The 13,668-nt window shown below is 44.4% G+C and overlaps 1 protein-coding gene across 1 annotated transcript in view; it reads left to right on the forward strand.

Annotated features, from left to right (window-relative positions):
* LOC144934676 (integrin alpha-6-like) overlaps nt 1-9,109 on the forward strand; it is a 64,822-nt gene extending 55,713 nt beyond the window's left edge. The window contains exons 22-25 of the mRNA XM_078860726.1: nt 2,881-3,009; nt 5,167-5,274; nt 7,971-8,096; nt 8,999-9,109. Coding sequence (XP_078716852.1) covers nt 2,881-3,009; nt 5,167-5,274; nt 7,971-8,096; nt 8,999-9,109 — 474 coding nt within the window. The remainder of the gene's footprint in view (nt 1-2,880; nt 3,010-5,166; nt 5,275-7,970; nt 8,097-8,998) is intronic.
* The last annotated feature ends 4,559 nt before the right edge of the window (nt 9,110-13,668 follow it).

Genomic DNA, 13,668 nt, shown 5'->3' on the forward strand with positions numbered 1-13,668 from the left:
CCCTTCTACGTGACTTTACCGAAAGAACAAAGAAGACGAATCCCTGCAGTCACGAAAGCTTTAAATCGAAATCCTTAGTCATGTTTTTTCTACTAATGTTACTCGTAAATCGTAATTCCCGTATATCACTGAATTTAATGGCAATAGTAGTGACATAAACAATTAGAAAATGTTAAATTACAATATCATACGTACAGCCTAAATGTATTTACTTTTACATAGTTTCACGTGGATAAAGTGAAAATTCAATAAGAAAACAATAGATTTTGAAGTAAAAAACGTTGAAACCTTTAAGAACTACATTAAAATCAGATATATATATGCAAGGCAGTGATGTTTTTAAAGAAAATAAAAAAGACTAAAATAAAAATAATAATTTAAGATTAAGTTATATTTCTAAATATGTATCAAGAAACATAGCATTTCCCCCCACTTCACGTTTAAAATTGTCAATTTCTCTATTTAGTTATCAAAGAGTTATATAATTGTAGTGGATTCAACTGAGTCGCAGGCGTACTCTTTGGAGGCAACACATTTATTAATACCAACACACTTAACACAAAGGGGTAACTGCCCCTTTTCCAGATAACAACCTATGGTGGTGGACCACCAGGCTCACTACACCGCTCACACTGGGAGTCACTACAACGGACAGGACCCCGGCTTGGGCCCAGATCCACGTGTTGGTGACTCTTCTCGGACGTAGAATATAGAACGTAGATCTTCAGGATGACAACAGCAACGCTGAAGCCCGTTCCCTCTGGGGACCCAGTTTATAGCCTCACGGGTCGTGGGTGGCCCCGCCCTTGGCCACGACCACCTTCTCAATTCCTCTAGCAGGATCTCGCCCTACACGTGACCACACCTAGCCCCCCACTTGGGCGCCCCTGCGTAGATCTTACTCGTCACGTGCCTTCCAGGGTCAACCAGAGTGCCATGGCCTACATTCAGTCTTCAGTTTCATTTATTAGGATTTACCCTTTAAAGCTTTCGTGACTGCAGGGATTCATCTTCTTGGTTCTTTCGGTAAAGTCACGTAGAAGGGAAGTAATAAAATAATAAAAATAAAACATAATAAAAAATAATATTATATTATGAACCAAGAAGAGGATTTACCCTCACCTTACCATATTAATAAAAAGTGTGCCGTACTTGGCCCTTCCCCTCTCCAACCATTATATATACGGAGTGGTAGCTCTTGTAATCTCTCATTTACTTGATACAGCTGTCGTGGCTGTGACGGTTCCACCTGAAGACGGAAGCTTGTGTTGCCTCCGAAACGTCGTGATTTTTATTTTATTTTACTTTTATTAATTTTAATGTTTTACCTACGTGACTTTACCGAAAAAACCTAAGAATAGGATTTACCCTGTGAGCCATTCGGCTCTTGATTTGGGTTCAACCGCAACAAACAATACAATTTCAAGATACACCTAAAATTCATTGTACACAAATCTCAACATCACATACGTAAACAATAAAATCCTACAGAAAAAGCACAACCCGTCCTCCATGCTGCGCCATTCATGGCCGGCACCCTCACACCCCTTCCTATAGGGGACAGCACTGCACGCTGAGCGTGATGCCACTCAGCGCTCTCTATCAGCGCTCACTGAGTCCCTCTAGGGCTGGTACTGCACCCACATGTACGGGGTGTCTGCGATGGCAATACATCGCACGCCGTGCCTCGCTAGAGCCGGCACCACACAGTGACATCCGCGATGTTACTACATAATCAATAATTGTTCTACATGTAAGTGTATTATACGTTTTAATCATAGAATAATATGTGATATAGTTGTAAATTGCTTAAATGTAATATTTATTAGATGATATGAATTATAACAACAAAATTTTTTGTAAAATCGTTTTACATTGTATTACACCCTATTAGTTACATTATTAGTAACGGAGCAGAAGCCTTTTTAGATTTTTCTCCTTCTTTTCCTTTAATTACTACTTCATTCTCAAAAAAGTTATTGATATAGGTTCACAAATACTAATTACCACAATATTGTAGCTAAAACACCAGAAAATTTGGTGTCAATTATGCTACTTATGCTTCTGTCTTTGATCTTGCATGCTGATGTTGCTGCTTGCTTGATAAGTGGATGCACACACTCGTGTTGATTTTTTTTATGGACCTGAAAACTCCATATCCCTGTACAAGAATACGGGTAAACCCTGTGGGTTGACACCTATGGTATTAGCAAACTAATATAAGGCTAAATAGGCTCAAAACAGATCATGTTAAGTACGTTATTCCGATTGGCTGGTTGTCAAACCCGCTGCGTGCTGATTGGCCAACCAACCCTCCCCTCACCCCCGTTTCGTAGCTGGAATCAGAAATGGTTTTGCATCAAACTCCCAGGAACCCACTTTACCGATGTTCCCATCATCATTACCTCATCCTGTAAACGGCACACTTGTAAACACCGGAATAAAAAAGGAATTAGAGCGCAGGAAATGAGTTGGCCAGTGATCTCTACAAACCCTCTCTTACTCGTGAAAAAATGTTTTGGATTATTCTCCAGGCCCTCCGGGTTTCCCCTCCACATTCAGAAACATGCGTCTCGAGTATTTGGCTGCTCTAACTTTCAATGTGATGAGCCACTTCGTTGGGCTATCACTTAAAATTATATCATTCAGTCCTTTACAAGGTCTTTGGTAGGCAATTGTTTGATGCCTACTTCATTTGCATTGGTGAATCGTCAAACTGGGACCGACCCGTGGAGGTGACTTATTTTTGTGCGATTTGCGGTATCAGTGCTGACAATGGATGCGGTGCTTTGACAACTTTGGTTGTCGAGTTGAAGTGTAAATTTAGAGACGTTGTTTTGGTTCTAATGTACCGTTCCGAACGCGCATATTTGCTTGCAGGACTGTGCGGAGGGCACGGCGCGGTGCTGGCGGTACCGTTGTCCGTTGGCGGCGCTACCGCCGCCGGGTAAACAGACGTTGGCGCAGGTCGAGCTGCGCGCTCGCCTTTGGAACAGCACCTTTTTGGAGGTGATTTTACTTTCCCTTCCATTTATCCGGATGCACCCCATAGGACACCAAAATACAAAGCAATACGCGCAAGTGTGTGTTGTGTAATGCGTGAATAGTGCCCATGAGAGGATGCGCCGTGGTTAGAGTACTCCGCTCGCAACTGAACGGTTGCGGGAGCGTGCAGCAAGGGGGTCGACCCAGCCTGTCAGCCCTCCCGGGTTGATAAAACGAGTACCACGTTGTGGCAGAATGATCATCATCTACATAATATAAGTTCAAAGAAAAACATTTACAAATACATTTTGCAAGCTTTCCCGTATATATATTAGTATGTGATGCATGCAAATGTGTACACTTATGTGCAAGTGAGGACGACCTAACAGAGAATCGCTTGACGACATAAGAGATTTGTGTCAAAAATATGAGGCACTACTTGAGAGTATTGGCACAAGACAAAGAGGAAAGTGGAAATAAATGACGAAGTTGTGCGATGGACACCTACGGGCGATCTGCCCGTAGATCGTGATGATGATGCTGACACTTACAGTGAGGGAAAAAAGTATTTGATCCCTTGCTGATTTTGTACACTGACAAAGAAATGATCAGTCTATACTTTTAATGGTAGATTTATTTGAACAGTAAGAGACATAATAACAACAACAAAATCCAGAAAAACTCATGTCAATATTTTTATAAATTGATTTGCATTTTAATGAGGGAAATAAGTATTTTACCCCTCTGCAAAACATGACTTAGTACTTGGTAGCAAAACCCTTGTTGGCAATCACAGAGGTCAGACGTTTCTTGTAGTTGGCCACCAGGTTTGCACACATCTCAGGAGAGATTTTGTCCCACTCCTCTTTGCAGATCTTCTCCAAGTCATTAAGGTTTCGAGGCTGACGTTTGGCAACTCGAACCTTCAGCTCCCTCCACAGATTTTCTATGGGATTAAGGTCTGAAGACTGGCTAGGCCACTCCAGGACCTTAATGTGCTTCTTCTTGAGCCACTCCTATGTTGCCTTGACCGTGTGTTTTTGGTGATTGTCATGCTGGAATACCCATCCATGACCCATTTTCAATGACCTGGCTGAGGGAAGGAGGTTCTCACCCAAGATTTGATGGTACATGGCCCCATCCATCGTTCCTTTGATGTGGTGAAGTTGACCTGTCCCCTTAGCAGAAAAACACCCCCAAAGCATAATGTTTCCACCTCCATGTTTGATGGTGGGGATGGTGTTCTTGGGGTTATAGGCAGCATTCCTCCTCCTCCAAACACGGCGAGTTGAGTTGATGCCAAAGAGCTCCATTTGGGTCTCATCTGACCACAACACTTTCACCCAGTTGTCCTCTGAATCATTCATATGTTCATTGGCAAACTTCAGACGGGCATGTATATGTGTTTTCTTGAGCAGGGGGACCTCGCGGGCGCTGCAGGATTTCAGTCCTTCACGGCGTATTGTGTTACCAACTTTTTTCTTGGTGACTATGGTCCCAGCTGCCTTGAGATCATTGACAAGATCCTCCCGTGTAGTTCTGGGCTGATTCCTTACCGTTCTCATGATCATTGCAACTCCACGAAGTGAGATCTTGCATGGAGCCCCAGGCTGAGGGAGATTGACAGTTCTTTTGTGTTTCTTCCATTTGTGAATAATCGCACCAACTGTTGTCACCTTCTCTCCAAGCTGCTTGGCGATGGTCTTGTAGCCCATTCCCACCTTGTGTAGGTCTATAATCTTGTCCCTGACACCCTTGGAGAGCTCTTTGGTCTTGGCCATGGTGGAGAGTTTGGAATCTGATTGATTGATTGCTTCTGTGAACAGGTGTCTTTTATACAGGTAACAAGCTGAAATTAGGAGCACTCCCTTTAAGAGTGTGCTCCTAATCTCAGCTTGTTACCTGTATAAAAAACACCTGGGAGCCAGAAATCTTTCTGATTGAGATGGGGTCAAATACTTATTTCCCTCATTAAAATGCAAATCAATTTATACAAATTTTGACATGCGTTTTTCTGGATTTTGTTGTTATTCTGTCTCTCACTGTTCAAATAAACCTACCATTAAAATTATAAACTGATCATTTCTTTGTCAGTGGGCAAACGTACAAAATCCGCAGGGGATCAAATACTTTTTTCCCTCACTCTAAGTGTTCTTGTTTTTATGTGTAACAACCCACCAGGAATACCCAAGGGCCCACCAGGTGGACGTGGTAGCCCGGGTGCACGTGGGGTTTACGAAACCTTTGAAAAACCTCGTCATCAAGGGTGCTAAGCCCGAAGGACAGCCGGTACACGCACAGCATGCACCATCATCCTCACACTGCCTCCCATTGGACAGGAATATCACCCACACACTAGCAATAAGTCTGGCTCGCTCACCCCTAGAGGATCACAGCGTCTGGCTGGACACAACAAAAGCTCAGTTTAACACGTCGGCTTTCGCGACCAGTGTTATTCATAATAAAGTTTTTTGGGTTAGATCGCGCTATGTATAGTAAATCTGTACATGGACAATTTTGAAACAAGAACACTTGCCTCAAGTACATTAAAACAATCTTTTTGGTTTCGATATGTCGATGACACTTTGGTTGTCTGGCCACATGGTAAAGATACACTTAATGCATTTTTTTATAATCTCAATGCACAAAACCCAGCCATTCAGTTAACCATTGAAATGGAGGTGAACAATGCACACTCCTTCCTGGATATTTTACTTGGATGTGGTCAAAATGGCAAAATAACACAGCGTCTACAAAAAGGGAATGCACACTGATACCTATCTGAATACAGATTCGTATGATCACCCAGTACAGAAATCATCTCTCATCAAGACGCTCATACATCGGGCAAAAACAGTGTCAGTTGGTGAAAGATTCAACATGTTAAAGAAGCACTAAGGCTGAATGGTGACAATAATGTTCAATTTAACAGAGCATTAAATCTCCAAACCAAGGCCAAACAACATTTCTGCTAAAAGTGATCAGATTATCAAAACAATTAAAATACCATATATCTCAGGAGTTACTGACAAATTAGCCCGTGTTTTGCAAAAGCAAATAATTAAAGTGAGATTTGGTACAGTACACAAAATTCCAAAACTAGTGTCTTGTACTAAAGATGAATTACCGAAATTATCAACAGAAGGTGTATATCGGATCAATTGCTTATGCGGTAAGTGTTTTATTGGACAGACAGGAAGTATAAGACGAAAAGAACACCAAAGGAACATTAAATTCTCCCAAACACAGCTATTAGCAGTGGCAGAGCATGCTAGCCAACAAGGACAGTCAATTGATTTTGCTAACGTTGAAGGGTTATGCAGAACTAATTATTACTGACGAAGACGAGTTAGAGAATCAATCGAAATTGAGAAGAATTTAAATAAGTTCAACCGCTGTGATAGCTACAGACTCAGCGCAGCCTGGAAACGTATTGTTAATTAATACACAACACATATTGCAAATTCCTTGCAGGTGAGTCACATGCTAAGTGGCTGATTACTGATCTATTGCATAATTGCATACACCCCCACCTCTACCTCTAATCTCGAAACCTGATGGGGTTCAACAATGATGACGTCATCCTGCACTATTTAAGACCGGAAGCAGGTGGATGGCTTCACTATTCTGGCAAATCGCCCGAAGATGCTGGATGTAATTTCCAGAAAAAACGGCTTACTCAAATTGTAAATGTTGTGGATTCACTCTTCAACACACCGGTGGGCTAAAATAGTAAACTGTTTGCCTTTTGTCAACGTGACACATTTTTTACTGATTGGCTGTGTTGGGTGGTGGAGGGTTGTGACACATTTAAAAATAGCGCGATCTAACCCAAAACCTTTATTATGAACAACAAAAGCTGCTATTTGCCAATCGGTGGACACAATGTTATGGCAGCTTTAGTGCCAGAGTGTGAATGAGTCACTGACAGCAAGTCGTGTGATAGGCCCAGGTTATTACGAGTTAACCGACTTAAGATGACCAGTAGATGCACATAGCCTGCATTCCCCCATCGTGTCAACTTGCTGAGTTTTAGGCGTTCAACTGATTTGGAGTGAGATCCCCAGTGCTAAATTGGAACTGACCATGGGCACACTGTCCAGATATGGTAACACCTCCACCATCTCCACAACAACCCCATGGTTCATGGAGAGCTGAGGGAGTGGAGTATTCCAGAACACAATATACCCAGGGAGGTAGGTTGCTTTGGTGAGGCTGATGGTAAGGTGCCACCTTCACCTTTTTCACGGAAATTTCCAGCTTCAGCAGCAGAGCTTTCCACTCCTCCGAGCGAGCATCAATTACCAGATCATCAGCATACTCAACATGGTCAACTAGTAGAGAGCCACACATGAACTGCATCTGGGCATCGATCAGTCCTCATTTTATCTCCATCTTGATGGAAATTCGACTCGTAAAGCTATATGGTAGAGGACTGGAGGGCTGTTTCGTAGGGACAGGGAAGTCTAGCAGCTTTACTTGGGTCTGCCTACATCATGAAGGTCATTAATGGTCATGAGCATATGATCATGTAGCTCAATAGCACGACGCACAAAGCAAAACATTTGCTTAGTGATGATAACAGCAGCCTCGATAACGAGGTCAGTAATGCAGAGGTGTAGATCCTGTTGACATTCCCTACTATTTTTCTCTAGCCGACAGAGAATGTGGCATCCGAGCAGGACCACCGTGGCCTGAAACCACAGCAGGGCTCTGTGAACTTCTCCTCAGCTCGGCGTGGCATGCGGTGCGGTGCGTGCGGTCTGTACGGTCCGTGCCTGTGGTGCATGCTGTGTGGTGTATGCGGCGCGTATGGTGCGTGTGGTTTGTGGTGCATGCGGTGTATGCGGAGCGTGCGGTGCGTGCGGTGCGTGCGGTACATGCGGTGCGTGCGGTACGTGCGGTGCGTGCGGAGAGGGTGGTGCGTGCGGTGAGTGTGGTGCGTGCGGTATGTGCGATGCATGTGTTGCATGCGATGCGTCTAGGTGCGCGTCACCGTGCTCACGAAGACACCGGGCCCTGCCCTGGTCACCCTGCCCTGGTGGATCATCCTGCTCACCGTGCTGGCCGGACTCCTGCTTCTCGCCCTGCTCATCCTTCTGCTGTGGAAGGTGAACATCCCTTTTCCCCTTAAATGGATTACATTACCGATTATGTTACATATTAAATTACGGATTACTTTACGGATTACGTTACGGCCCAGAGGGTAGCGGTTCCCCACGAGACGCCGCCAGGCAACCCTCTCCTGAGTGCGTCACCACGCGGAGCACGGTCCGAGCTAGTGGTGTCAATGGAAGCCTCACCGGGGCCACGTCTACCGTGGGCTGCTCTGAGGTCGGCTCAACGGATTGACGGTGCAGAATTAACCATTTCCTATTCCGTTGACATACGCGTGAGATGAGGGTACGCTGCTGCGTCCTGTATCATTCGTATTCCCCAAATTCCCACACCGCCAAGCCGCGCAACTCAAGAAAGTAGTTCATCATCGACTGCTCAGAAACCGCGTTCTAACGGTGCGCGTTCCGCTTTGTGCGAAAAATGTACCCTTATGGAATAAACGCGTTGTAGTGAACACCATGCCTTAAGCGAGTACTTACCGTACTCGTGCAGCAGCGCACACCCTCTTCGCCTACGGACAGAGCGCCGGAGGTAACTGTATGAAGCGGAGTCGTGAGTAGTGAGGTAAAGTGGGCTTTGCCTGATAGGATGGGGATGGTTTAGTTTTATTTGTGTTTGTGTGATTTGTTTACCTTTGCTGTACTTTGCACTACTATCATGTTTTTTTGTTTGTTGTAACGTTCTTACCCGCCCCTACTGGACATCTGTAAAAAAGAAGAGCTTCATAGCTCATCAGGTTCCACCAGTATAATTAGATATTCCGATTCTGATTATGTAATTTTCACACGTAGCATGCCTTTAAACCACCACGACACGGTAGTTACTTTGCTGACTACGGTCCTGGATCTGTGTCTCTGTCCCTCCCTCCTTCGCCGTCTCTCTACAATGCCTGCAGTGTGGCTTCTTCAAACGCACGACCGAAAATATGCAGTACGAGACCGTTTACCACCGAGCACACCTCCACTTACAGCCATCAGATAGGCAAAGGCTAGGCCTGGAGTCCTAGTGACTCTTTTTAGAGGAAGGGGGGTGTTTTATTACATGCAGTAGTCCTTTACTTGCAATTGTGGGGTGGATGATATCACATATAAGAGTTTGCGGATCAGGAAGATTCTCCACTTGGCAGCAGGTGATGTCAGGGTTGTATTTATCTTCAGCGTGTTTCCATGTAAAATGGCCACACATGTGACATGGTGCCTTTCTAATTGGAGAATTCTAAGCCTGAAAATAATTAATATATCAGCATTGGGGTCCTAGCACGAGGCAGAGGCTTATCAGCTTCATCTCTCCTGCATACCTCCAACGGACAGAGAAACGAGTGTAAAGGCTTGACTTAAAGCTTTCGTGACTGCATGAATTTATATTATTGGGTCTTTCGGTAAAGTCATGTAGATAGGTTCAAGGAAAATAACAAAAAACTACTGTTATTTTCTTTGAACCAATCTACATCACTTTACCGAAAGATCCAAGAATATGAGTGTAAAGGCTTTCTCCAATCTATAGAATGGACAAGTGACACTGCTGGGGCTCCATTGCAACATCTGAACCATGTCACGAGTGATGAATAATATATTTTATGTTAAGAATTTCGCCTGGTAAATCCATTCAACTGACAGTGTAACCAGCCTGACCCTGTTTCTTCTTCAACCGTGACTGTAATGAGAGAGTATAGGCCGACTGAAAATAAACACTGATAAGATGAAGTCTCCGGGTTACGTTCTGGTCATTCTTGTCTTCTCTGTGAATGGCATCAAGTGAGGCACGGGTGATTTATCCGACTGCGAAACTTTATTCCAAAATGCACTCGAACAGGCAAGCTTGTGTCCTCCACGGCAGCAGTCACTGCAATCACGATGATGGGCAACGCCCCCCCCCCCCCCCCAACATCATGACTAGAATGTATGGCTCAATCCCACGTTGCCCGGTCACTTAACACCTCAAAGTCAGCCTCCTGCTCCGTTGGAGGCCGACATCGTCAAAGCCTAATGCGGCCGTGAGTGCCCAAACCCAATCCCTGGTCTCGCCATTTGCACCACGCGCAGTGGCGTAGTGACTACATTATAGCTCAGGGGGTGCGAAAATCGGTCAGGTGAAGCCCCAATATTTGATTTCTCTCGCACGGTCGCACCTAGGCTGTTATATATTGCGGCTTCTCTTGCCTAATCACACCATTACACTAACGGCCTCGAACACTGAACATATCTCATGGTCATAATAAAGGTTTTAGGGTTAAATCACGTTATTTATAAATGTGTCGCAACCCTCCACCATCCGACACGGCCAATCAGTAAAAAATGTGTCACGTTGACAAAAGACAAATAGTTCACTACTTCAGCCCACCGGTCTGTTGAAGAGTGAATCCACAATATTTACAATTTTTTTGTACGATGTTTCGCGTAATTACATCCAGCATCATCGGGCCATTTGTCAGAATCGTGAAGCCCTCCACCTGCTCCCGGTCTTAAATAGAGCAGCAGGGTGACGTCATAATCGAACCCAATCAGATTCAGAGATCGGAGGCGGAGAGGGGGGGGTATTCTAATCATATAATAGATTAGTAATCAGTTAATTTCTATGATTAGTAATCAGTTGTAGATTAGTAATTAGTTGTAATGTGTATTATTTAATAACTGAACACAATCACTATACCCAATCATGTGCAGAAATCAGAGGTGGCGGAGGGGGAGAGGTTATTGTAATTATATACTACGTTAGTAATCAGTTAATTAGTATGTGTTTCCCCTATAAGGAATTGTAATATCTATTATTTAATAAAACACTTCCAGGCCGCACTAAGCCTGTAGCTGTCAGAGCGATTAAAGTTATTTGTATTTCTCTCAATTTCAATGGATTCTCTAATTAGTCTTGGCCAGTCATAATTAGTTTTACACAACACTTCAACGTTATCAAAATAAATTGAGTGGCCTTGTTGGCAAGCATGCTCTGCCATTGCCGACAGTTGTGTTTGAGATAATTAAATATTTCTTCGGTGTTCTTTTAGTCTTACGCTGATGTTACGTCCCGTCTGACCAATATAGCATCTGCCACATAAGCAATTAATCCGATATACACCTTCTGTTGATAATTTAGGTAATTCGTCTTTAGTACAAGATACTAGTTTTCGAATTTTGTGTACTGTACCAAATCTTACTTGAATGTTTTTCTTTTGCAAAACACGGGCTAATTTGTCAGTTACTCCTGAGATATATGGTATTTTTAAATTGTTTTAATAATCTGATCACTTTCAGCAGTGTTGCTTTGCAATCGTGATTTGGCATTCAGTGCTCTGTTAATTTGAGCATTATTATATCCATTCTGTCGTAGTGCTTCTTTAACATGTTTAATCTCTCTCACTAGACGTTCTCCATCTGACACTGTTTTAGCCCGATGTATGAGCGTCTTGATAAGAGAGGATTTCTGAGCTGGGGAATGATGTGAATCTGCATTCAGATAGGCATCAGTGTGCATTCCCTTTCGGTAAACGCTGTGTTATTTTGCAATTTAGGCCATGCCCAAGCAAAATATCTAGGAAAGGGAGTGTGTTATTCACCTCCGTTTCCATGGTGAACTGGATCGCAACACAAGCAATCGTCCTCAGGTAAGGACTATTGCTTGTGTTGCGATCGAAACGTCGTGATTTTTTCTTATTTCTCTATCTACATGACTTTACCGAAAGATCCAAAGAGTATATTTCATGGTGGTTGTCAAGGAGGCCCCAACTCGTACCTTTGGCCACCAGGGGGGGTCAGGTACCCCCTGCCCCCACGCTCGTTACGCTACTGACCACGTGACTTGCAATAGAAAAACCGAGGTGATTCCACGTGCGACTCACTTTCGGCAAGCTCGCACCGATAACACGCATATCCTTCCTGAACCGCATTGGAACCGTGTCACTCCCGCCATGCCAATAGTAATTGAAAATGATGAATCCATCATAACTAAGGAAGGAGACGCAATTAGGAGACCTGGCCTCAATGTGTCACCAAGGCTACCCGACACTCAGACCCAAGTAGATTCCGAAATCTCATTGGAAACCATTGAATGCAGATGCTGCGGCGAAATGTGTTCACCACCATGTGAGAATAATTGTGCATAGATTTACGAGTGAATTTCTACTCTGTATACATTCTGGAGTACCAACCATTAATATGAAGGGTGCACCAGAAATAACAAATTACTATACATGTGTATGAAACAACTGATTAGACTTCAAGTCTGTGAGTTTTGCATCCATAAAATATAAAGTTGCATTATGATGCAATACTTTTTGAAATAGCAGTTTTACAAAGTACATTGGTAAGTGGTATTTTTTTTTTTTATTAGCAAATAATTTAGTTTTACGGTTAATATATCACAATAATTTAATTATTAAGTTAAAGTTTAACAAAAAATAAGTACTACACTCTTGGCAGGGTACGTCATTATCGGACTGTAGTAGTGGGGAGCAGTAGCGCACTGCGCTACGAACCCGGCGACTCAAGTTCAATTCCTGCTCACGGCTAGCACCAGTGACAATTTAAACCGATCCTGGGTCTCCCCTAGGTCGACTCAGCCTCAAATTAGTACCTGGTGCAGTGTGTAAACATCACTACTCGGCAGACATAAGGCGGGAGAGCGTGGTGTTGGCTACCCACCCCTTTGTGTGCCATTCCAGCCTTCATATGTGCTCGCTAACAGCACTTGCTCCTTCAGTCTAAGGCTATACGGGGGATCTTTGGTCTTCGTCGAGGTTTCTTCCATGCACAAACCAATTCACCTCCACAGCTTCTGATTGGCTATGGGGTTTCGTGCAGAATGGGAGCGCCACCAATTCTGCCCAGCAAATCCAACAAAATACTTGGCTCATGAATTTGGAGCCAATAACTTTTGGGGCATGAAAGCCCAATAATTGAGCCCTCACCGCCACTACACTACGTCGAGTGGAGTGCGGTACTGTCATTGAGAATGGCCACGCCTGTGGAGAGACGGTGTCATGCCAAGAGATGTCATCATCACAAGTTTGTGCGACAGTGATAGTGTGACGCCCCCTCATTGGGCATCCTGGCGGAAGCAGTGATTCTAAGCCAATCCCCCGCCAGAGCCGGGGCCCAGGAGAGTGAAGTCAGAGCAGGAGGGGGGTGGGAATGTGGAGACCTCCAGGCCCAGCTACGTAACTGTGGTGCCACGGCCGCGGAGCAACTCCGCAAGCGCCCCGACTCCCCCCTGGACCCTACACTGAGCACACACACAGCGCATACACGTAGTGTCCTGGTGGGGGATTGCCTGGCACATCGGGGTTTAATCCGAAAAGCTCCTAGGAGGAAAGTCCCACGGTTTCCTGGTGCCAGGAGCTTGGCCGGCCCTCGCAGGACAGATCACATTCCGGTGCCCCTGAGTTGGCTTAACATTGTATGGGCATAAGAAAGTTCACTGGGCCAGCCACAATAAGTCATTTACGACATTGGCAGAGGCTGAGGGTGGAATATTAGGCAAGGGCTGATCAGGGGGTCAGAATTAAAGAGCACGGGAGAACAATGGGTGGGGGGAGCAGCAGCACTCCCCCATGGCACAGGGTACAAGTGAGCG

The sequence above is a fragment of the Lampetra fluviatilis genome, chromosome 11 (genome assembly GCF_964198595.1).
Source record: "Lampetra fluviatilis chromosome 11, kcLamFluv1.1, whole genome shotgun sequence".
NCBI classification, from domain to species: domain Eukaryota; kingdom Metazoa; phylum Chordata; class Hyperoartia; order Petromyzontiformes; family Petromyzontidae; genus Lampetra; species Lampetra fluviatilis.